Below are 26,197 nucleotides of genomic sequence, written 5' to 3'. Positions count from 1 at the left end.
TTTTAAACCCTCCCTAACAGAAGTAGCAGATCACCCTGTGAGGATATTATTCCCATCCGACTAAAGTGTAACATTATTTCATTATGCAGGTCCCACCTGCCCCAGAATCATAGAATCCCTACAGTGTGGAAACGGGCCATTCGGCCCAACAAGTCCACACCGACCCTCTGAAGAGTATCCCACCCAGAACCATTCTCCTAAGCTTTCCCTGTAACCCTGCATTTTCCATGGCTAATGGACCTAACCTACACATCCCTGAACATTATGGGCAATTTAGCATGGCCAATTCACCTAACCTGCACATCTTTGGACTGTGGGAGGAAACTGGAGCACCTGGAGGAAACCCACGCAGACATGGGGAGAATGTGCAAACTCCACGTAGACAGTTGCCCAAGGGTGGAATCAAACCCAGGTCCCTGGTGCTGTGAGACAGCAGTGCTAACCACTGAGCCACCATGCTGCCCCAATGCCCCAGAAATCTAAAGTCTTCCCATGCAGCATTGTTTCATGTGTTCATTCACGCAGTCTTACTATTGCTATTCTCACCAATACATCGTACTCTTGAATAATCCTGAAATTACTGCCTTAGAGGTCCTGTTTTTCAGTCTTTTGCCTTGTGTCCTAAGTACAACTTTCATGACCTTTATCCCTCTCCCACTTACACCATCGATGCAAGTGTCAGTCATGACCTCTGGCTTTTTACCCTCTCCCCACTAAAACAATGTCCAGCAGCCACACTGAGACATCCTTGACCTTTTACTTGGGAGGTAATATACTATCCTGGCACTATGTCTACAACCACAGAAACACCTGTCTGTTACATTAACTATCAAATTGCCTACCACAATTTGCCTTCTATTCTTCTTCACATACATGTCTTTTTTAGTCTGGTGAACAGGAAAGTGGTTTTGGGACTTCAACCAGATCAGTCATGATCATAATGAATGATGGAGTCCAAATCCTATGTTCTTTTATAAGTGACAAATCAGTCTTTATCAAATTGAGCATTCATTAAATGACAATGTTTTCAGAGGTGAGGCTGAATTGTTGTCTTCTGTTAACAGGTATCTTATAAAATTTCTCGCAAAGCTTGCGCAACATAGTGACGTCAACAAAATGACTCCTAGCAACATTGCAATTGTGTTGGGGCCCAATCTACTGTGGGCTAAGAATGAAGGGTAAGAGCTTGCTGTCATGCACTGGCTGCCCATATTTTTTGTAATAATGTTTTTATGTGGCTTAATGAAAAATGCAGAGTTGGTATCTTGATGGAACCAAGCTTAATGTATATTGATTGATCTCGATATGTTATTAATTATTTAGTGTTACCCTGGATTGTATGTAGTTTTTATTTTAAAATTTGGTTTCAATCACATTCCCTTTCTTCCATTCCAGACTTGAACTCCTTTAGTTATGTTGTCCCACCACACCATGAATGTATGATCAATGTTTACAATCTCAAAGTACAACATACCATAAATGAATAATAGGCTGTGAATAATCATAAGGGATTATATGTTTAAATTTAGTTTTGCAGCAGTTACTTTGTGCTTTCCAATAAAATGTGATTTTTTTTTTTGTTTTTTCCTTCTTCCATATACCAAAATTCTCTCCTCAACAGGCTGACTTCTTGCTGACATACTGTTTCCCAGACATTGATTTCTGATACCTTACCCAAGTCGTGTGAGCTTGGAGAGTATTTGATTGTAGAAGCTACAAAAGTATCGATCCTATCTAATAATAAAGGTCACTGAAAAATAGTTGGGGTTGAGACAGTGCTAAATGTCCCACAACCAAACAGTTGGATTAGAACTCTACAGTTGAGCCATATTGGATGGTGATGGACAGTTAAATACTGACGGGAGAAGATGCATGTGTGAATATCCACATCCACACATCCAACCCATCAGTGCAGAGGACACGTAGCTGAAATATTTCAAACTATCTTCAGCTGGCAGTGCTGTGTTGACACCATGACTGCTATAAACTCTGCTATCTCCTGAGGCCTTCAACATGACAGATGCTTGTCTTCCTGTTTTTTTTTTACTCAATGAGAAATTTAAGTAGTAGCTGAGGGCACTGATTGCAACAAAGGCTCAGGACTCGGACAACATCCCAGTTGTAGTCTCGAAGATTTGTGTTCCAGAACTAATCATGCTGTTAGCCAAGCTGTTCTGGAATAGCTACAACATTTGGCATTTACACAAGAATGTGAAACATTGCCATGGATAATATGTTTTCAGAAAGCAGGACTAATCCCATCTAGCAAATGCCGCTCCTTCAGTCTACTCTGAATTATCAGGCAAATGGTAAGGGTGTCATCGACAATGCTGTCAAATGGAACATACTCGTCGGTGACCATTGATACTCAGTTGGGCTATGTTGGGATGAAATCAGCTCCAGATCTTGTTGCAACCTGGAAAAATGAACTGAATTCCAGCAGAGGGAAGAGGGTTGTTGCAATACAGCAATACTTGGAATGTAGCAGCAAGGTGCCTTAGTAAAATTGAAATTGGTGGAAATCAGGGAATCTCCACTAGCTGCATTCATCAATCGTACCCTGATATGGTTTTTAGAGACCAATCAGCTTAGCCCTAGGAAATGGTTGCAGGGCAACCAAGTCAAGACAATATCCTAGGGCCATTCACCTTAACCTCTCCTACCCTCAAACATAAAGTTACAAGTTGGGATGTATGTTTTGATGTTTGTACAGTGTTCAGTTGCATTCATAACTGCTCAGCTTCTGAAGCAGGCTGCAACAAGACTTGTGCAGCATTCAGGTTTAGGTTCACGAGTAGTAAGAAACATTTGCACCATGTATGTGCCAAGCAATGACCAATCCGATAGGAGAAAGTCTAACCACCTCTTCCTTGACATTTAATTGCATTGCCATCATTGAATCACTTGTTAGCAATGTTCCCGAGGTTACCATTGACCAGAAACCGAATGCATGACTGTCCAAGCTGAGAATTCCATAGCAAGTAACTCAACTCCTGACTCTCATAAACATGTCTATAAGGCACAATTCAAGAGTATGATGAAATTATCTCTTACCTGGATTAGTGCCGTTCCAGTGACACTTGAAGCTCTAAAGCATCCAGAGCAAATTAACCCCCATCAACCTTCTTAAACCTTTTATTTTCTCCATAACTGATGCACTGTGACAGCAGTCTGTATCATTTGCAAGATGGACTGCGGCGACCCACCATGTCTCCTTCAAAAGTATTTGCTAAAGCTGCAACCTCCACCTCTTAGAAGAATAAGATCAGATATGGCTCATGGGAACATTGCGAACTGGAAGTTCCTGTCCAAGTCACACATCATCCTGGCTTGAAATTATTTCATTGTTTCAGTGTTCCTTCTTTGTCACTTGGTCAAAATTCTGCACTACGTGAAGCAGTTCGCAAAGACAGTCACAACAAGCTTCTCAAAGGCAAATAGGGATTTATTTCCTTTTTTTCCACTTGTGTGTGTACTGGCAGTCTTGACCAGCCCCTTTTACCTGTACCAACTTGTAATCTATTTAGATTTTATATTGAGGGAGTGTTTTCTGACACCTCTTCCGTTGTTTTCCAAATTTAAACAAGTAACTGAGAGAATGCACACAGTGACAAGTCTAATTTGTGTAGTTGGTGGAATGGGAACTCAATGGATGCCTATATACACATGACTGCAGACCAGACACATGCGCACTCCCTAGCCACGCATGTAGGAACAGCTACATGACTTCTGATTATTTGCTTTATTGAAGCCGTTTTAGTTGTGTTGGTGCTTCTGTGTTGGCTGTGTAGAATTGCTGCTCCAATTAAGCTAATAGTCCAGCTTATCAAGCCATGTTGATTATTTTAATGGAAAACTGGAGGAGCAAATTCTGAATATATTTTAAAAATAAATTGATTGTAGTACAAATTTAGATAAGATTCCCAAATCCCACTTTGTTTATATTTATTTCTGTGCCCTCTGAGGAATGTAATATGTCTTAAAAAGCTGCAGTTCAGATATCATGTAATTGACAATTTTGCAATGTCCACCATAAGCAAATTATACAAACTTGAACATTTATAAATTGCATCTGTTTTTGTCCTTCTAAGAGCACTTGCAGACATGGCAGCAGCTACCTCAGTTCATGTAGTTACAATCATTGAGCCAATAATCCAACATGCGGACTGGTTCTTCCCAGATGGTAAGTACTTACTGTTGTGTTTCCGTACTGATTTGTTTGGCAATATAGTTATCAGCAAAACCATTCCACCATTTCTTTGCACTGATTCATTAGTTTATCCAAACACAGCACTTGGGGGCAGAAGGAGGCGATTTGGCCCTTCAAACTGGCTCCATCATTCATTGCGATCATGGCTTATCTGGTTGAAGTCCCAGCTGCAGTTTTATGTTTGCCCCTTTTAATCCTCAACTTGTTTGTGTCTCAAAAATCTGCCTAACTTTGGCTTGAATCAATTTAATGACACAGCCTTCACTTCCTTGTCGGAAGAGAATTTCATATACAAGTGACCAAAAATTTCTCACCTCCATCTTAAAAGGGAGATATCGTCTTGAAAACTGGCCCTTAGTTCTAGCCTCCTCAAGAGGATACATTTTCCCAGTGTCCATCTGTCAAGTACACCCAGGACCTTGTATGTTTCAAGATCATTTCTTATTCTTCGAAATTCCAATAAGCGTAGACCCAGTCTGCTCAACCTTTCTTCATGCGTTAGACTCATTCTTGGGATAGAGGGCCTAATGAACCCACTCTGACCTGCTTCTAGTGCAATTATATATGCACAGTACTGTAATGATGTCAGGTGTCTGATTTCTATATATTTCAACATCATTTATCTTAGGGTTTGGATTGTGAAGCAGTGGCAATGAGTTTGGTCTGTGTGTCTGATGGCATTCAATGATTAACTATTAGGTACACCTGTTGTCAGCTGATTTCTTATGAAACACAGATTGAGGGTGAGGTTTCCTCGAGAGTAAGGGTTTTTGTTTCATTGGATGAGGTTTATGACTGAACAAAGTAAACAGTTGTGTATTAGACTTCAAATATAATATTCCAGAATTGAGATTTTCTCTTTGTTTAGAAGAGGCATGTATTAAGAAATCCCTTTAGTTTCAGTTTGGCAGTTTTGCAGAAGTTTTGGCTAAAACTGTGTTAAAACAGTTGTTCCTATAGAAGGAAAATAGTTTAGAACTGTGAAGAAATAGGTTAAAACTCACAAGGGATTATTTGAAGCTGAGAAAATCTAAACTCAATCGTATGAAGACACCAAGAAGAGATTATTAGATTATCAAGATGGGAAGAATTGAAGCCACAGTTGAATTACGCCCTATAAATATGACAAGAGAATCCTTTCTGGTATGAATATTGTAAAGGGGTACAGTTGGGATTAACAGGAATGTATTTTATCATGTGTTTTGACATTTTAAATTTGTTATGTGTAAATAGTTTGTTGTATTTTAGTTTTTCTTCAGTTCGTTCACTTAATTAACTTCTGTTTATTGTGTTTAGGTGAGTGACCACCTTGTTAAAACCAAAGAGAACAATGTATCAACCCAAATTTCAGTTTAGGCTCTGACTTGTCCAATATTAACATCAACTGGGATCATAACAGTCCTGATGCGGTTTCATTATACAGATCCTATATAGATGTAGAAAACTTCTTCATTTTTAATAGTATGTTTCCTTTGTAATAAATGCCAACATTCCACTTGCCTGACTAAACACTGCATAAAAAAATTTACATTCTGAGAATATCCGCTTCCCTCTATCACTGAGTTCTGTAATCTCAATTTAACTAGTATTCTGCTTTCCTATTAGCCCTTCCAAAGTGGTCAAATTCATATTTTTCCAGGTTATACTCCAACTGCCAAATGTTTACCCGCTCCTTTAACCTGCCTTACCTCTTTGCAAATGTTTGCCTCCTTTTGATAAATTACTTTCCCATTTATCTTGGTGTCATCAGCAAATTTAGCTACCATACGTTGTCACTTCATTCAAGTCATTGATAAAAATTGGAATTAGTTGAGGCTATAACACTGATCCCTTTGACTTTCCATGAGTTACAGCTATCAGATTGAAAAGGACCCATCTATCCCTACTTTCTGCTTCCTGTGAGCTAACCACTCTTTTATCCTTATTAATACATTGCTCCCCTAAACAATATGTTCTTTCTTTTATTCTAAAGATGCTTTAAATTTAATTTTGTTTTGGAGATTTATTTTTTGAAGGATTATGGAAAATATTTTATGATCTGTGGAAACAGTTGGAGTGGTTTCTTTAAGAAATTAGGTAATTGAAAGTTCACTGTGGACATTGGTAATGTGTTCTTAAGCATGGCTTCCTGTAAATCACATGACTAATGATATATACTTGCTTTGCTATAGAACCCTGCTGGGTGACTAGCTTGGAGAAGGTTCTTGTTTTCAGCTGGTTGAGTTGGAGGAATGAGCTGATTTCTCCCATTTATGAAAAGGAAGCCCTCTTGTTTCACATTGAAACATATTTATTCTTTTGAGTGAGTGATTTAAAAAAAAAAAATCTCAAGGCAATATTTCCAGAGTTTGTGAATTGGTACATAATATTTTGAACTGATTTAAAGACTGTTCTGCTGTGTTTCAAGCCCCTTTGCAGGAGAGTTCTATTGAAATAAAAACATCCATATAAGCTTATATTTTAATAGGTTTCATACTTGGCGTATTGGCTCTCCTCTCTACATGGTTTCTGCCTAGTCCACGGAGTTCTTTTTCCAGCATTTTCTGATTTTTATTTCAGATTTTCAGCATCTGCAGTATTCTGATTTTTGATAAGAATTATATTGATCTTTTTATTGTTGTTTTTAAATAGACTTGGATTTCAATGTGTCAGGCATGTTTACACCAATGACTCCTGCCAATCACTTTAATAATCTGCCGTTGTTTGGAAATGACTGTGATAGTAGCACACTGGAGAGGAAGAGGCCTGTAAGTGTGGCTGCAGTTGAAGATATGGCTAAAAAAGACAGGTATGTTCACAAGAGATCAGCCTCATGATTGAGTAGTTTATAGCCATTTTAACAATAACAATACTGAGAGGGTCTTAATCAAGAAATAAGTGAAGGCTGAAGCAAAGGCAATGTAATAATCATGGGATATTTATTCATCATATAATGTTGCTAAATCAAATCAAGTAGAGTATATTGGAGGATAAGTTCATGGGATGTTTTCAAGAGTTTCCTAGAATAATGTATCATGAAACCAACCAGATCTTATCTTGTGTAATGAGGCAGGTTTAATTAGCAATCACATTATAGAGGATCATCTGGGGAAGAGTAATAATATTATGATAGAATTTCACATTGAGTTTGAGTGAAGTCTGAAAACAGAATGTTAAGCTTAAATAAATCCAGTTAGAGGTTACAAGGGGCAAACTGCCCAGCATATTGAATTGTAAATTGTAGATAGACATCAGTGAACATGTAAAGATGTATGTCATAATTTTCAGTATACTTTCCATTGTGAAATTAAAAACTATGAAAAGTGTGATTCACCCCTGGCTAATTAAAGAGGTTATCAATTGTATTCGGTCAAAAGAAGAGGCTTATAATATATCACCAAGAATTGCAATAAGCCTGAGATTTGGGTGAGTTTTGGAACACTCGAAAGGATGATGAAAAATTAATAGAAAAAGAGAATGGAATCAGTGTAAATTAGCAAGAAATCTGAAAGCAAATCATAAAAACCTCTCGATATGCAAAAAAAAATGTGGTGGAAATAAATGTTGGTCCCTTAGAGGCAAACAGGAGAAATTATCATGTGATGAGGAAATAGAAGATATTTGTTCAACATTTCTGCCATCTGTCTTTACCAAAGGGGAATGAACCAAGGGTCTATTGAAACTGGGGAGCTTAGAATTATAATTAATGAAAAAAAACTGTAGAAATTAATGGGACTGAAAGCTGACCAATCTGCTGCTCCTGGTGGTTTACATCCTGGAATTCCAACCAAGGTGGTTATAATTTTTTATCATTCCTTTTTCTGGAATAGTTCCAATGGATTGGAAGGTAAGAAACATAACCCCTCTACTTAGAGAGAGCAAACAATGAACTTTAGGTCGATGAGTTTATCAGAAAATTGCTGGGATCCATTGTTAAGGAAGTGCTAGCAGGGCATTTAAGAATTCATAAAATGATTCAGACTAATCACCAGGATAATTGGTTTTCACAAATTATTAACTTTTTGAGGGTGTAACTACCAGGGTGGACATAAGGAAAGCAGTGGTTGTGGTATATTTGGGGCAGCACGGTGACTCAGTGGTTAGCATAGGGACCTGGGCTCTATTCCACCCTTGGGCAACTGTCTGTGTGGCGTTTGCACATTCTCCCAGTGTCTGCGTGGGTTTCCTCTGGATGTTCCGGTTTCCTCCCACAGTCCAAAGATGTGCAGGTTAGGTAGATTGGCTATGCTAAATTGGCCCATAGTGGCCAGGGATGTGTAGGTTAGATGTGTTAGCCAGGGTAAATACTGGGTGGGGCATGTGTCTGTGTGTGATGCCCTTTGGAGGGTCATTATGGACTTTTTCGGCCGAAAGGCCTGTTTCCACACTGTAGGGATTCTATGTTTCTAAAAGGCTTTCATGAAGGAACTATGCAATTTTTCTTTGCAATAATTAAGTGTTTGTGATTCAGCTATTTAATATCCATATTAATGACCTGGTTGATGAAGCTAAGTATAACGTATCTAATTTTGCTAATGATATAAAAATTAAGTTGGAAGGATTTGAGGACATAAAACTAATTTTGGTAGTTTTGATAGTTTAGTGAGTCGACCAGAAGGTAGTATTTAGAGTTTAAGGGAAAGGTGAGGCCATTCACATCATGTAACCAAGACACAAGAAGACAAGAAACAATAGCCGGAATAAACTATACGGCCCATCAAGTCTGCTCTGCAGTTCAATGTGATAATGGCTGATTTCAACTCCGTTTTCTGATACACTCCTTATGTTCTTTGACATAATGCAGGAAGTTATGGTAAGCAGTTAGGAAGACAAATAGTGCATTAATCTTCATTGCAAGGGAGTTGAAGTACAAGAGTAAGGAAGTTTACAAGACTTTGAGACCACACCTGGAGTACTGTGTATAATCTTGGGCCTTAGTGTATTCGGAATAATATAAGCAACCCTTCAAGAGAATGCAACAAAAGTTTACTAAATTCTTTTCAAAGATGAGATTGTTTTAGAAGGAGAAATTAGGTATAATGGTGCTATACAGCCTAGAGATAAGATGATGATGGGTGATCTTACTGAAAGGTTTCTTGGCAGAGTAGGTGGTAAGAGGCTATTTCCCCAGCTGGAGATCTTAGAACTTGCAGGTATAGTCTCAGGATAAGTAGTTGACTTTTTAGGATAAGGCATTTTATTTTAATTCTGAAGATTGCGAATTGTTAGAATTCCAAACCTCAGAGGCTGTGGCTATTCAGTGATTAAGTGTTTTGAACTAAGATTACTAGATATTTTTTATACCTAAAAGAACCCACAAATATAGGGCTGTGGGAATTGAATGCAAAAGTCGATTTTAAGTGGAAGATTAATCATGATCTTATCGAATTGTGAAACCGGCTAGAGGGGTTATATGAGCTGTTACTGTTCCTGTTTGTGTTCTGGTGTAGTATCGTATCACAGCCTTGGAGTGTTCCTATATGCTTTTGAATTATTTTCATATATTCAACTTGCAAATCTACGTAACAATCTATAGAGGTTGTACAGAAGCAGGGAATATTTTACTCATTTTGTGCAAAGATAGTTTTATCTCCTTCCTGTGTTTATAAAATACATCATTTTATCGAAAAAGTTATTAAATGATTGAAATTAAAGGTTGGGAAGAAAAGTGTTTACATATATTTTATTGTGTGTTTACAAGTTGCATGTAATAAAATGGGAATCCTTGATTCATATCAACATTTCTCAATGTGTGAGAAGTACCTTGGCAACTTCAGACTGCCATTAGTGGAACCTTTATGTAGATTGTGTGGCTTTTGCAGTGTCACAACCCTTTGTTGAGTTGGTCCATAGGCAGAGTACTGCTATGGCTAAGGTGTTCGCTGCAAGTTGCAAAAAGATTGTGTGAAGACCTTGACTACAATCACTGTTCTTTGTTTGTACAAGGTAGTCATGAGGATGCCATTGAATGCAAACTTGAGAATTTTTCAACACAGTGAGCTACTCTCGGCTCTGAATTTTACTGATAAATGATTTGTTAAATTGTTTTGACGAAGATAGTCAGTTAACTGTCCTCTTTGCACCCCTTTCCCCTGAAAATAAAACCTCCCCTCCTGCAGCATGAGGAAGGTATCAAGGTATAATAATTTGAGCTATTTCCCACTTTGAAATGTTTTGCAGAGTGCCACTCCTCTATATGGCTCAGGGTAAATGCAATGTGCTGATGAGTTTAGTGCATGCTCCACTGAAAAACAAACAACAAGCTTGACTTGGAAGTGATGTGCAGACGACATGTAAATGCTCTAACAGAGATACAAATAATCCATTATTTAAGGACCAATAGTTGAATCTTTAGTTGCTTTTATTTTTGCCTTGTTGATGCCATTCTGCTGAAAAGCTCCTCTTGTGAGCAGCCTGTAAATGTTGCTTATTTAAACTCCAGTAATTCTGAACATCCGCTTGCATCTGTGCTGCGTTTGAAGTTGTCATGCTCAAGTTAAAGTATCTGTCTGTGAACTGCATGAATTCACTTGCAACTTTAGATCATGACCATCTTGGTCATGGAAGTTCAAGTTTGGTTGTGTTGTGCATGCTTCTCTTGTCTGATGCTTGATTGTACCTGTCTTAGGAATACTTTGTTAGCTGTAATGTGCATGGTCTGTGTTGACTCTCTCTTTTTTCTGTAGCTTGGGTCTAAAGGTTATTGAACCTCAATTGAATCCTCGCAGAGCTGGCACTCTGATCAGGAAGCACACATGCCCAACTGTCCAGCCGCCTCCCCCTCCTGTTGAGGCTGTACATATTAGTGAGCAGCAGCCATCAGGGTTGGGCCCTGACTCTGGCCCAGCAGCTGCTGCTCTTCCTACTACTGCTAGTGTGACTGAGCTTCAACCTCAAGAAACTGATGAACACAGGTAAGAAAATGCCACTCATGGAGAGTTATACTGGAAACGAAGCAGTTAAGGGAAATCTGGAAACTTCTGTCGTTCATAAAATGTGAAAGACTATCAACAGTAAAAGATCAAACAAGAATGTATCCTCACCCACAGCAACAATAAAAAATACTTCACGCTCATGCAACATACAGAACAGGTTTGGAGTTGAATTTCCATTTTCTGTTTTTATATGCATCATCACTTTTGATTGTCATCTCATCCAATGAGTGAAGGTAGCTTCTTAAAATTATTACAGGATGCAACAAAGTAAAACCTGACAATGTTTCAAAACGGAATCATTAGAGATTAAAATGCTATCTGATCCGTCAAAGTTTTATTTTCTAATACTCAGTTGCCTGGCTGAGATTTGAATGACCTCAGTTGAGTAAATGGAGTTTTGGATTGTTTTGGAATTAGATTTTGATTATTCCAGCATAGAGCCTCATTGTTGGTAGGTGAGAAAGATGTTGAAAATCCAAACTGATTTGAAAATATAAAGAAAAAAAAAATCATTGATCCCTGAGTTGTTAATTACGAAAATAAATGGAAGGAAAGTATAGAATATTTACAGAGATTGCCTTTATCGGAAAGTGTTGGAAGCAGAATTCATGATACACTGTGGGTATGAAGACTAGGCTAGGCAATGGAATAAAATATATATAGCTCTTTCTGTAAACTAATTCAGGCATGCTACAAAATTCTATTATTCTGAATCAAAATTTACTTTGCAATTCCTTTGGATTCTGTCCCCTAGTGCTGCCATCTTGCCTTACTGGATTTATTTTGCGTGTCACATTTAATATTTTATATGCTTTGATTTGTAGACTTGTGCATTAAAATACTTTGTTCTGATCGTAGCAACATGAAGATATTTGACTAATCAAACCTGCTTCGCCATTTTTGTATGTCATTTTCAGCTTTAACTTCTTCATTCTAATTCCTTGCTTTTTCTCCACATTTTACGATACCTTTATTTGAAGATCTACTTTAGGAAACTATCTTCAATCAATTTAACAAATGTTTGCCCTTTCCTACTTGTTCTCTTATTCTCCATAGAGGTTATGTTGTGATTTTTTTTATTTAAATCGTTGGTTAAATTTCAATCTTAGATCTATCTTCTCTTTCTTAACGAGAAATACATTTCTCTCACTATACCGTTACTTCAAATGACCTAAGAACCCATTGCAATATGATACCCTGTTGGATTTTTTAATCTCTAACCCAAATCTGTTATGTTCAGTTGTTGGAAAAACTATTCATAGACATTACACCACACGAGTATATGTGCATAATAGCGTTGACTGATGTCTCACTTGAAAATTGAGGTTTATCCAGTTAGTTAATTGTTATTGAGATTAACTTTATCATTTGAATCCAGTGCAGATCTTTTTAAGATTGATCCTGCAGTGCAGTTAGATTTTCAATTCCCATTTCTGCATGGTTTTTCTGTGCCTGTGCATGCTGTCTTGTCAAAACAGTTGAATATTGCATGTACGTATAACATTGTGATTGATACAGGAGTCAATCAGTTTCTTTGGTTCCTATCACTGTTAGTATTTACAGATTGTAATATTTGACATTTGTGGAATGGCTGGGTATGAATTCAAGCGCATGTTAAAATAGTCCAATGCCTATTCCAACCCAACAATCCAAAGAAAAAAATCAGATTGGTCCTCTTTGAAACTGACTTACTGAAGTTTGTTGAAGGGCTTTGTGTATTTAATGAGCTGCTCAAATAGTTGTAGCAAAGTAATGACCAATTTATGGTCTGAAATAGTTTGTACTAAAATAAAAGCAAGCATCTGTGGATGTTGGAAATAAAACAAAAATGAAGGTGTCAGGGGGAATAAAGTGTGAATAGGGAATGGAGATGGTGCCCAGAGAGCAAGAAGGAGAGAAAAAGGGATAGGCAAACAGAAATTGCTGATAAACTGAGAGAGAGAGAAAAAAATGCTGGATAGGGTGTTAATCAGAAGTGTGAATGGTTGAAAATGGATTGGTTGTGCTGGGAGCATTCCTTACAAAACAGGACTCTCACAATAACGATAAGATCCCCTTGTCTTCACTTTCCCTCTCACCAGCCTCCATCCAAAAAGGATTATAAGATACTATTTCCATCATCTCAAGTGGAATGCTATCACCAGACTCCCATTCTGCTCCTCTGTCTTGTTATCGTTGTGCAGGGACCATTCCCTCTGAGACACCCTGGTCCACTCCTCCACTCACTGCACCCCTCCACAGCACTTTACCATGCAATTGCAGAAGGTGCAACACTTGCCTGTTTATCTCCTCCCTCCTCACTGTCCAATGTCCCAGAAAAACTTTTCACGTGAAGCAATGATTTACCTGCACTCATTCAATCTAATCTACTATATTCACTACTCACAATGTGGCCTCCTGGGGAGATGAAACGCAGACTAGATGACTACTTTGCCGAACACCTATGGTCTGTCTGTAAAAATGACCCTGAGCTTCTGTGCCAGCCTACTTCATGCCACTGTGTTCCCATGCCAACGTTTCTGATTCAGGCCTGCTGCAGTATTCCAGCAAGGCTCAAAGCAAGCTGGAAGTACAGTACCTTATCTTCTGCCTAGGTGCCTTAGCCTTCAGGTCTCAACATTTGAATTTAATAGTTTCAGATGTGTATACCCTCCTCCATGTTCATTACCAGCCCCCCACACCCCAAGTCCTGTTTTGTTTGGATTGTTCCCAGCACAGCGAACCCACTTTCAACCATTTACACTTGTTAGCACCCTATTCAAATCACCATGTTCAGAAATGTTATTACAAACCTCTGGAGCAGGTGGGCCCTCTGGTACAGAGATAGGGTCAGTACTGTAGTGGTTGTAATGAAGTCAGCCAGGTTGACCTCGTGGAATGAATCCCTAGATTGGACTAGATTAACAGCCCCAATCAGAGAGCCCTGGCTGAAGATAAAACGGGAGTGTCAGACATCCTGTTATTCTGACAGCTGGCTCTCCAAGTTCTCTCCATGTGGAAATAAAGGGTGACTTGGTGGAATACCAATCTCTGTGGACTTATTTCAACTACCTCTGCATCACAAGGGACCGCAGTTCCTCAGGGTAATGTCCTCACCTCGACCATCTTTAGCTCCAGCATCAATCATTCCCTCCATCATTAAATTAGAATTGGGGATGTTTGCTGATAATTGCACAATGTTCGACATCACTGGGGGCTGTTTAGATAAAGGAATAATCCATAAGTACACTGTAGGCTCCCTCCCTTTCCCTAGTTCTTGCTGTCATGTGACTGCATTGCACTAAATAACCGACCAAGTGACAGAGACAACAAAACCCCTCTTTCCTCTGACCATAATGTAACAAAATGGAAACTGCCATTGAGCAGGGCTTCATCTTTTTCCACCAGAGATCATTACCACATACATAATGTCCATCTCTTTATTGGATAATCCTTTTTAACTGGAATGTGAATCCACCATTTGCTGCTGTGCAAGATGAAGCTCTGCCCACGCGTCAGTTTCCTCTTTGTTAAACTGCAGCCACAGAAAACAAAGGTTTCAGGTTTTTTTTTCTATTGTGAACTCAGTCATTTAGTGCAGTCAAATGAACACAAGGATAAGAGCTGTGTGGAGAGAGAGAGAGAAAACACTCGGTTGCAGCATTAGTCTGTTACGATGAAAATCTTCCACACTTTATAAAAAGGAGAAATCCCACAAGAAAATTGAGTCCATATCCAGGGTGTTTAAATAATTCTTTTTGGATAAGACATTTTCCCCCAGAAGGTAGACATTTTCAGTTTATATTTGTCAATGGTTCCAGCTGAGCCAGGAACAGGCCCTGGTGAGATTTTGAAACCACAGTATACAGTTGGTTTTTATTCAATGGTTTTAAATCAACTGCTAAAAAAAACAAGATTCCCAACGAAGATTAGTTGATTAGGAAGTGAAGGTAAATGCAGTTGTTTCAGTTTTAAAAAGTATTGAAAGTCAGTGCAATGATAATTTGCCCTAAAAGATTGCATCTGTGAAGTTTGTTTTGTTCCTGTAAGTCTCTTTTATTCCTGTAAGTAAAAACTGCTTTCTGCTTTTAATTATTGCCAGGTAAATGAGAAAGCAACCGTAAGAAAACTGCTTACTCTGGCTGCACAAATTCTAGGGGGAGTCATCACCTGACCATCTACCTTCAAATGCTCCTCCCACAGTTTCCTGTTATTTGTCACCCACTTTGTCAATTGTAATGATCTACTGCTGTCCCAAGGCTTTTCAATGTGTCCTAGTTTTGATTTTTCAAAATTGGTCACCCCATTTCTTTGCTTAATAGAGGTTGAAAGCAATGCCAGTGTTAACATCTGAGCACTTGCTTGGAGGTGGGAAGTAAATTGCATTATCAAACATGCTACATGTAGAGGTGTCTGACAGGTCTGGTTAAACATGCTGAGCATGGGTAGAATTGTCTCCTTTATTACATTGGTGTCACTATTCTGCAGTTGAACTGTTTAAGTCATGAAACAATTGTAATTCTCTAAATGGCGTTTTTGTGACCACTTCTTTAAGATATTGACCCAACCAATTCAGATGCCAGGCCTATCTCCTTTCCTAGCCTTACCACCTTGTAACTTTCATTGACTGCGTGCTAAAGGAGATTATTTAAATAGGAATATTCCACAAGTTTTTATTTCAGCAGATTTTACAAACATTTGACTGTACGCCATTTTAAACTTGAGCGAGAGCAAATGCGTTGAAGCAGTGTTTCAGTTTAAAGATCCCATTCTAGCACTGAGTAAAATAGATTTCTCTTGAGCTGTTGGTTCCAGGAGATCTGATTTTGACAGCTAGAGGAATAGTTTAAGTATTTTTAAACTGCTAAAGGATGTGTTTGAATGTGAGGCTGATAGCACATTAAAGAAATACAGAAATGGTGAATGTCTTATCTAAACTGCCTGTTGTTGAATCTGCAATTTCTTTCTATCAGCTGAGTAAAGTTTCCATGGCATGGATAGGGTTAAGGAGAGTTTACCCATTTAGGATTTAATGACATTTTTAAATTCCTAACCAAGCCAACTTGTGCTGTGTGCTGGAATTGGCAGTAGTCTCCTTTGTTGCTTCTCAGAGTTATGCATCAACATGTTCTGCCTTGCTCCAGTTTCCACGACATGGCATTTCTAACCCTGATGTTTAGAAACTGATTTTACCAGTATTGCAGGATAAACCAGTTTTGTTTGCTTTGGAAGTTGAAGATATGTTCAAGTACCAACAGGGTGGAGGTGGGGGTGGATGGGGGTCTTCTGGCTGTCATGGAAAAAGTTGGGGGAGTGTTGTTCATACAGGGGAGTGTCTTCTTTCAAAGCAGAAATATAATTGCTGGGAATATTAAAGTAAAGTCAGAGATGGATTACACAGCTGACAAAAGACAGTTTTTTTTTAAGTTAGATACTTAATATATTCTGAAAGGAGATCGGATGAGAAATGCCTGGTTTGACCTCTGTGACCTATGTGAAATGTGTAGCAGATGAGCTTGGCTAGAAGACTGTACTGTAAACTTCACTAAATTTTCTCTTTGACTCATTTCAAAGGTCACAGACTGTGTATTTTACCTCATTTTTATAACTGTTTGGTCTAAGTTGGACTTCTGTGACTTAGAGGTGTTTTATGTGTCGCTTATGTTGTGGCCCTTTTTATTCATAGTGTCTTCACATCATGTCCCCCCCCTGCATTGCAGCAGGCAAAGAATTCCTCTTCTCGTGCATCTTACCAGAGTCTCTCACGTTAGTTATGATAAAAATAATTGTTCTGCTCCTACATTAACAGATCCACTTTTCTGACAGAAAATTGCAATTGCAGTTCTTTTAGAAATGTGAAGCATATCTTAAATCCAACTAGTCCCTCATGGTGCAGGTCGTCCTGGGGGTGGGGTGCAAACAAAATCACCCCTGTTTGTTTATAGCTGTCATTGTCTTAGTCTGTGGTTTAAATGTCCAGCAATACAGGCAGTCTCATTGACAGCTCATATGAAAGGGTAAGTATATACGCCAAGAATAAGGTGATTATGCCAGGTGGGGAAGGTGCCAGTGCACAAAGGTGGGAAGGGTGCCAGGTAAGTACTAGCTTTAGGGTAGCTGGGGAGGTGTAGGTGGGGGCTAGTGAGCTGTTGCCTCTGGTGGGAAATTGTTGGGGGTGGTGTTTAGAAAAGGTGCTGGAGTGGGGGTGGGGGTGGGGAAGGTATGTGTCAAGGCTTGGAGGGGGTGCTGTGGCTGGCATTGGGTCCCAGAGGGGAGGAGTTGGGGGACTGGGCCGGGTTGATGGATGGTGGTGGTGTCAGCTGCAGGTGGAAAGTGTGTTGGGTCCCGGAGGGATACAGTTTTCATTACTGACCACAGGGGAGAGCGATAGCCTGTCTGAGGGGAGAGGCGAATGTGTGTTGGGTCAGGGTCTAAGGGAGGTTGCAGTTGGCAGAGTGTGTGGTAAATTAGCAGGTCAGTTTAGTAGTTACCTGGGAGTTAGACTAGGTTTTTCATTGTTAAACATTTCCTAATCTGTAGGCAGAACCCTCTGAATTCTCAGATTTAACTGGTAGTCTTTGGAGCATTCGCAGTGTAAGGGATCTCCATGAGATTGGCCCTTCAATTTTCCAAACAATTCTCTCAAAGTCTGTTATTACTATTCCACAGTGTCGTGGTGCACAAATTGCATCTACGCTGTATAAACGACTATCTGGCTGTTGGAAAATCTGGGAATTGTAACCATGATGAATAATATGTTAGGAAAAGGATGATTTTGGGAGATTGCTTTTGTCTGTCACTCAGCCATCAGTTCAGTAATGCTGAACTGTAGCTTCCACATGATTTATGTGACAATTCTCAGAGGAGCTTACATTTCTCATTATTTTTGAAATTAATTTATAGAGTCACACGGTGCAGAAGCAGACCCTTCGGTCCAACCAATCCATGCTGAACATGTTCCCACACCAAACTAGTCCCACTTGCCTGCATTTGGCCCATTTCCCTCCAAACTTTTCCTATTCTTGTACATATCCAAATGTCTTTTTAAATGCTGTAACTGTACCTGCATCTATCACTTCCTCTGGCAGTTCATTCCACGTATGACCACTCTCTGTGTGAAAAAGTTGCCCCTCAGGTCTCTTTTTAAATATTTCTCCTCTCACCTTAAAAATATGTCCCCTAGTTTTGAACTCCCCCATCCTAGGGAAAAAGACACTTGCCATTCACCTTACCTCTGCCCCTCATGATTTTATAAACCTCTATGATGTCACCCTTCAACCTCCTTTGCTCCAGTGAAAAATATCCCAGCCTATCTTTATAATGCAAACATTCCATTCCCAGCAACATCCTGGTAAATCTTTTCTGAACCCTCTCCAATTTAATAATATCCTTCCTATAGCAGGACAACCAGAACTCCACATAGTACTCCAGAAGAGGCCTCACCAACGTCCTGTACAACCTCAACATGAATCCCAACTCCTGTACTCAATGGTTTGAGCAATAAAGGCAAGCGTGCTGAATGCTTTCTTAACCACCTTGTCTACATGCGACAAATTTCAAAGAATTATTTACCTGAACCTTAGGTCTCTCTGTTCGACAGCACTACCCAGGGCCCTACGATTAATTGTATAAATCCTGCCCTTGTTTGTTTTACCAAAATGCAATACCTCGCATTTATCCAAATTAAACTCCGTCTGCCGCTCCTCATCCTATTGACCCAATTAATCAAAATCTGTTTGTAATCTTAGATAACCTTCAGTGTCCACTATACGACCAATTTTGGTGCCATCTGCAAACTTACTAACCATGCCTTCTAAATTCTCATCCAAATCATTTCTATAAATGACAAACAAAAGTTGACCCATTACTGATCCCTGTGTGATCCCAGTTCTCTCTTCTCACCCTCACTGATATTTAAAGGTGACATTATTTCGCTCAAACAGTTGTGGGATCCAGTCACATCGAGGCTTTCAGCATCTTGATTCATTAAAGTGAGCAATGAAATTGAGCAAGTGCCTGGATCAGACAGTTGCAGCTTTGAACCTTTTTTGGAATGTTGTATTTTACAGATTTCGCATTCTGTTTAGATCTCATGTCAGTAATCTTTGTATCCTTCAGTCCTTCAAAGTCCAAAGAGCCTGCTAACACTCCGCCACTTGTGAGAAATGATGCTAGCACAGCCAGTGCAGGACCGAGCCTGTCACAACCAACTGGCACGGGGCCCCCTCAACTCAACATTGCTGCAGGGTCAAATGCGACTGGTCCTAGTCCACATGTAGTCAGAAGAGGTGAGTTCTCATTATAAGTGACTGGCATGCAGATCAATTTACTAAAATCGTGTCATATATTTGAAATCATGTAATATACGTACTTTTTCTTATTTAAGTTGAAAACGTGATTGATGAGAAAGGCATGTTTGCCATAACATTAAGAAACTAGATGTTTTTAAAAAAAAAAAAGGCATACTTCAAAAATTGACAAGAATTAAAGTTACTATTTTGCTTATTCTGGGCGGGATGCTTCATAATTTGCTGAGAGAGATGTAGTCGTTGAGTCATCATGGCATAGAAGGAGATTGTTTCGTCCATCAGGTTCATGTAACGCTACAGTGTAATACAGACAGTTCAGTTTCACCCCTGCTCTATTCCAATAGGCCTGAAAGTGACTTGTTCAAGTGACTGTATAATAGGTGGTGCTATAGGACTGGAAGATTGCAAATATTACACCCTTTTGGAAAAGTGAATATAAAAAGATAATGTTAAATTTAGCGATCTCTGCCCACTCAGTTTGATCTTTGCAGGAAGAAGCTTTTAGAAAATAAGCAGCAACTTGGACAGTGTATCTAGGTGCCTGGCAATGGAAAGCTAAATGAGAATGTAAGCAATGAGAGGGCACAGTGGCTGCAAACAGATACAGACAGGTTAAATAAGTAGGTAACAAGTTGGAAGAGTAGAATGTGACGAAGTGTGAGGTTAATCACTTTGGTTTTACAAATAGAAAATAATATTTTTCAAACATTGTGCAGTTTCTAAACATTGATGTTCATAGGGATTTGGGTGTACAAGGAAGACAAAGTTAACATGTAGGCTTAATGAGCAATTAGAAAAGTAAATGACACGCCAGCCTTTATCGCTAGGGCCTTAGAGTACAAGAATAATTGTGATTATTGTAAAATATTGTAAATTGTAAAACTGCAATTGTGTGGGATTTGTACAGTGGAGAACTATGCACACTTTTTTTCGCCATTTTTAAGGACGAATATACTAGTCTTGAACTGGTATAGCAAAGTTTCACTAGATTCGTTCCTGAGATGAGAGGGTATTTTCGTCATGAGATGCTGAATTCATATCCTCAGCAGTTTAGAAGAATTTCATTGAAACATACAAGATTCTGAAGGGCAGAGACTTGGATATTATTGCCATGGCTGGGGAATCTACAATAAGGGAACACATTTTATAGATAAAGGGTTGATCAATTACGACTGAGATGAGCAAATGTTTTGTCATTGAAATTTGTGGATCTTTGGAAAGCTGCCCAAAGGGCTAAACATGCTCCATTACTCAGTATATTTAAAACAAATTAGATATTTTTGCTTTGTTTCAGGAAGTTGAAGGATACTAGAACAGGTAGAAATATGGAATTTAGGCAGTAGATCCCAGTAGGGTGGTGGATATAAATTCAATAGTTTTCTTTCAAAAGAACATTGGGTAAATACATGAGTAAAAACCGCAGGAATGTGGGGAAAAGAAAAAGCGAGCACTGGATTGTTTATCAGTATTGCTGGCACAGACTAAACAAACTGAAGGGTCTTCTATGCTGTACTGTACTAGGATTGAGAAATCCCAGTCCATATATTACTTGAATACACTAAAACAATCCAGGTTTCCTAAACTTGTTTCACTATTATTTAATTTCCTTTGTTTTAGGTGCTTACTTACACTGTAATCTTAAAAGATTCAGTGGTCTCTACTGTATGTTCTCCCCTTGATTTTAACTACCCCGTGAGAAAAAACTCCAAATGTTCTTCCTTTCCCTTTGCTTCCTTACCTTCAAAGCATCAGAGAAGTGCTCAAATAGACCAGCTTATGACAGTTAAGGAAATTGATTAAAATAAGTCATGAATTTTATATAGAATAAATTGCAAAAGCAGAATATTGGCAAATAGGGGTTCAAATTAGTGAATGGTAAATTTAGGACTGAGACCAATTTGTCTGTATACATAATGATGAACTAATGGAATGGATTGACAGTAGGAGTAGTGTGGGTACCTTGAGAATTATTAAGGGAACAATTGGATGCCATATTGGTAACTCAGAACTTTTTGGGGTAGATGAGTTAAAATAAGGTGATTGTCTGCCTCGTTTTCACTTAGCTTGTGATCCTGTGTCTTCAATGTTCATACTAATTGTCTTTTCTCTTGCCTTTCAAGCAACGAAAAAGCCTGCCCCCGCTCCTCCAAAGCCTACAAATCCACCTCCTGGGCAACCTGTAGGTCATGGAACTAACCTGCTTGCTAGCCAAGCTTCCGTGCATTCACCAAAGCAGCCTAACCAAGTTGCCAGTCCTTCTCTGAGTCAACCTGGAAACTGGAGTCCTGTTCAATCCCATGGACAGTCAGTTTCTCAACCTACGATCCAGCCACGCAGGCATTCTAGTAATCAAATGGTTATTCATGCCCCCAGTCACCCCCCACCTCAACCTCCAGCACAGCCTATCAATCCTTATCCATGTAAAGCACCTTGTGAGCAAGTGACAGATCAGTCCTCCAATAGCCCACCTGACACACCAACTCCTCCCAGCACCCCTCCATTAGGATCTCACAATACAAGCTTCCATCTAAATCAGCATTTCCCACATGGCCAGGTCTCCCCAGCAAATCAGGACCTGCAGCCCCAACATTCGCTTCCTCCACAGTTTGCCACCTTGCCGAGGGCACGGCCGGTACCAAAGCCAAGAAATCGACCCAGTGTTCCACCACCTCCGCAGCCACCTGTAACATCCCCTGCAGCAAACTGTTCCAGTCCTGCAGAGCAAGCGTTGCCAAATGTGGCAACTACAGCTTCAAAAATGGTTACTGGTGAGTATTTTCAAAGAACTAGCAGATATTTACAATTTGTCTTTTATATGTATTGGAAATTATTTGGGATTTCAGTGCAGTTGCAGTATATTTCCAAGAAATTCCCCAAACCTTTTAATTAAAACTTAATGTGCTAAAGAGAAAATGTTATTAGGTCAATTAGCACCAAAGATTGTAGATGGATTTTTAAATTTTCCTTAATGGCACAGTTGACATCACTTAGAGCATGAAGGGTTTTGGGGAAATATTTTAAGAAAGAGGAATATGTAGCAAGATGGAGAGGTTTTCAATGAGAATTATTCTGGATAGTGAATGACCGACCAAAGTTCAATGGTGCCAATGAATAAGAAAGTATTAGTACCTAAGGTGCTTTCAGAGAAGCAGAGCTTTATATGAGAGAAGCACCACTTTTTACAGTATTAACTAGCATAAAGAAACATGCTTCTAGTTGTTGGAAGTTAGACACCTCAGTCTCAGGACATCACTACAGGAATTTCTCAGGGTAGATATTTTCTAATCAACCTGTTGAGCTATGTTATTGTACACGCATCTGGTGTCGGTAGGACTTGAAACCAAGTCTCCTAGCTCAAAGGTAGAGACACTACCACCACACCACCAGAACCCAGTTCCTCAAGGTAGTGTCTTAGGCCCCAGTGTTCTTCCTTTGTCATAAGCTCTGAAGTGGGATGTTTACTGATTGCACAGTAGAGTCAGAGTCATACAACATGGAAACAGACCCTTCGGTCCAACCAGTCCACGTGTTCCCAAACTAAAGTAGTCTCACTTATCTGCGCTTGGCCCAAATCCTTCCAAGCCTTTCCTGTTAATGAACTTATCCAAATGTCTTTGAAATCTTATAACTGTACCTGTATCCACCACTTTCTCTTGCAGTTCAAACTACTTTGTGTTTTAAAAAAAAGTTGTACTTGTGTCTTTTTTTTTTAAATCTTTCTCCTATTGCCTTGTTTTAAACTTCCCCACTCTGAGGGAAAATACCCTTGTCATTCATCTTAGGTATGCCCCTCATTAAGATCACCTATCAACCTTCTACACTCCAATGGAAAAAGTCCCAGCTTTCCAGTCTATTTTTATATCTCACCTATTCACTATTTGCCCCATGGTATTAGGGGCAAGGTACTGGCATGAATAGCTAATTACCTCCTGCCAGTCAGCCAGAGAGTGGGGATAAAGGGGTCTTTTTCAGGATGGCAGCCAGTGGCTAGTGGAGATCTGTAAGGGTCAGTGTTGGGACCACACCTATTCACATTATACACTAATGATCTGGATGAAGGAACTGTGAGGGTATTGTTGTGAAGTTTGCGGATGATACAAAATAGGTGGAGAGATAGGCAGTGCTGAGGAGATGTAGAAGTTGCAGAGGGACTTGGACAGGTTAGGAGATGATGAGGAATTTCTTCATCCAGAAGATCTGGAATCTGTAGAAGTCATTGCTGCAGAAGGCTGTGGAGTCTAAGTCATTGAATGTGTTTAAGACCGAATTAGTTTGGCTTTTGATTAGCAAGAGGATCAAAGGTTTCGGGGAGAAGGAAGGAGAATGAGGTTGAGAAACGCATCAGCCACGGTCAAGTGGTGGAACAGACTCGAAGGACACAGTGGCCTAATTCTGCTCCTATTTCTTGTGGTCTTATGAAAATCAAAATTAGAATATAAATTTTATTTTTAATCATGGGAAATGTTTAGTTGTTCATGAAGGTTCATGAAGATTGATATTAATACACTGAATTAATTTGTGACTAATAATTTTACATGCCAATGCCTTCACAGGTTTGGGAGGAGACTCTGCGGCGAGGTTGGTAGATTTCAAACCGTTTGCACTAGCAACTAGTCTTGCTGTTGCTCGCTGGGCAGTGCTTTGTCAAAGTTGTGTCTGACATGCTTTTGATTCATGCTAAAATTAGTGCCTCATTTTTTTGTTTGCAGCATCTGTGTGCAAAGTAAACCCCAACACTTAGAGGTTAAGTTCCTCCACGTTCATACTCTTCTCTTGTTTCCCTTTAGAATAATTTCACAGGAGACAGTAATGAAAGACTTGTTTATGTGACTCTCAACATGAATTGCTATGTTTAGTTCCAACTTAATTTATAGCACTACCCTTTCTCTCAATAACTGTGTGGGGGGTAACATTGCAATTGTGAAAAAGTAAAGTGACCTGGCCATGGGGAGGGGCAAAAGAGAAAAGTGAAGTTGTACAACCTGCCCCACAAAATGCAAGCCTCCAAGAAAGAAATTGTCTTCAACATTGTAACCTAGAATACTGGAAATGTTGCATTTTATTGTCAAGTAATGGGAGTCAATTCAAATGTAAAATCAAAAGAGGTCTGAGATCCCTATATCAACGTCATGTAAGAGTCTTGTGATGAAGAGTGGGACAGTGCCATGTCATCATTAGAGAATCGCAGAGATGTTATTTTCCATCTCTCTTCCCTTCGTCTTCCTCCTCCTCCTTCCACTCCGCCATACACCAAAAAAGCTCATCTACTCCATGCCAAACTCAACACGACTGATAAGCCTGGACAAGTCAAGGTTATAGCGTGATTCAGATAGACTGGATAAGTCCCAACTTCGCTCTTGGGCAAGTTTAGGCATAATCCGTCTTAACTGCATGGCAATACAAGATTCAATGTCCTGCAGGTCCCACTGAAAATTTGAATAACTGCACAAGAATTTGGATGGATGCAATCCTTAGAATGCCACAGATCAAGATTAGCTGTTTGGGCAAACCAATAGTGTCAATACTGGCTAAAGAACTAAAACAAAACAGAGTTTTGTATTTATATAGTGCCTTTGTGGAGAAAAAAATGTCGAAGTGTTTCACAAACTCTGAAGCAATGTGGGCACTAAGGAAAAGAAAAATGCTTGGGTTTTACAGAGGCCATGCAAATGAAGATGCTGTGGGTTTTAGGAAGGATGTTGGAGTGAGACCTAGGTGATGGAAGAGACAACAGCCACTGACAATGAATGGGGCGTGCAAGATGCCAGGGAAAGGTTCAAGGAAGTATTGGTGAACTGGAAAACATTACAGAGATTTAGATAGTGTTGATCTTTGACCTTGAAATAAAAAGATCAGAACTTTAAATTTGAACATATAAGAACTCAGAGTCAATGTAATTCAGCAAAAGTGTAGGTGTGCGATTGGCACTTGGAGCAGATCTTATTCAAGGATTGGGGAAAAATAGCTGATATTGAATGAAGGCTACAGTCCAGGGTAGTGTTGGTTGGGTCATAAGGTCGTAGTATAGTGAGAGGATAAAATGCTTTACAGCTAATGAAATACTTTTTGAAGTGGAGCTACCTTTTTAATATAGTGTGCTGTGATGATACATTTCAGTGAATTTGAAAACTTGGATTCTTTCTCTAAAATTTGTGTGTTGAATCTCCTATCCTGTCTTGAACTAATCAAGAGAATGTAATTCCACTGTAACCACATACATGCTAGTCTGGGCAACAGTCTTTGGATTGGATGGGCAGCAGTGTCAGTTGTGTGGGAGCCTAAAGGGATACAAGCTGTTTTAGAGCTGTTTGTAATTATAGTAATATTCACCATGTATGCAGTTTGCATGAAGATATTAGAGCATGCATGTTCTAATATTATTTGGTACTCCTTTCTTCAAGAAAGAATTGTGTAATCTGCTTCCTCTGGGCATGTGACCTTGCCAACTTTGTGTATTTTGTGTACCCCGTAGCTTCAGTTGCAACCAAATAGCTTTTGTGTCTGGACTCTGATATACACACTGCTTGGTAATACAGTCTTTCCATACGATGGCAGTAGTGCCAAATTAAAACAAATCCGATGAGTTCGTTTGTAAAAACTTCAACTTTTGACATGTTAGCATTTTTTTAAGTTAGTTTGACAACTCTGGAATTATATTTGTGGGGGAATAAAGATCAGAGAATTGTGATAACAAGGTGTAGAGCTGGATGAACACAGCAGGCCAAGCAGCATCAGAGGAGCAGGAAAGCTGACGTTTCGGGTCTAGACCCTTCTTCAGAAAACCT

At 39.3% G+C, this 26,197-nt stretch overlaps 1 protein-coding gene across 2 annotated transcripts in view; it reads left to right on the top strand.

The window, feature by feature from the left end:
* Positions 1-26,109, top strand: part of LOC109923361 (rho GTPase-activating protein 17-like) — a 110,776-nt gene extending 84,667 nt beyond the window's left edge. Inside the window, exons 14-20 of one of the 2 annotated variants that reach the window (XM_048609466.1) lie at positions 1,065-1,178; positions 4,092-4,183; positions 6,842-6,998; positions 10,876-11,103; positions 19,222-19,391; positions 21,533-22,180; positions 23,966-26,109. In XM_048609466.1, the coding sequence (XP_048465423.1) occupies positions 1,065-1,178; positions 4,092-4,183; positions 6,842-6,998; positions 10,876-11,103; positions 19,222-19,391; positions 21,533-22,180; positions 23,966-24,072 (1,516 nt within the window). In that variant the 3' untranslated portion in view covers positions 24,073-26,109. The remainder of the gene's footprint in view (positions 1-1,064; positions 1,179-4,091; positions 4,184-6,841; positions 6,999-10,875; positions 11,104-19,221; positions 19,392-21,532; positions 22,181-23,965) is intronic. The other variant, XM_048609467.1, reaches the window with a different exon arrangement.
* Positions 26,110-26,197: the final 88 nt, after the last annotated feature.

The sequence above is a fragment of the Rhincodon typus genome, chromosome 21 (genome assembly GCF_021869965.1).
Source record: "Rhincodon typus isolate 14 chromosome 21, sRhiTyp1.1, whole genome shotgun sequence".
In the NCBI taxonomy this organism is placed as follows: domain Eukaryota; kingdom Metazoa; phylum Chordata; class Chondrichthyes; order Orectolobiformes; family Rhincodontidae; genus Rhincodon; species Rhincodon typus.
The sequence above is the reverse complement of the archived record's forward strand: the minus strand, read 5'-3'. Positions and strand labels throughout refer to the sequence as shown.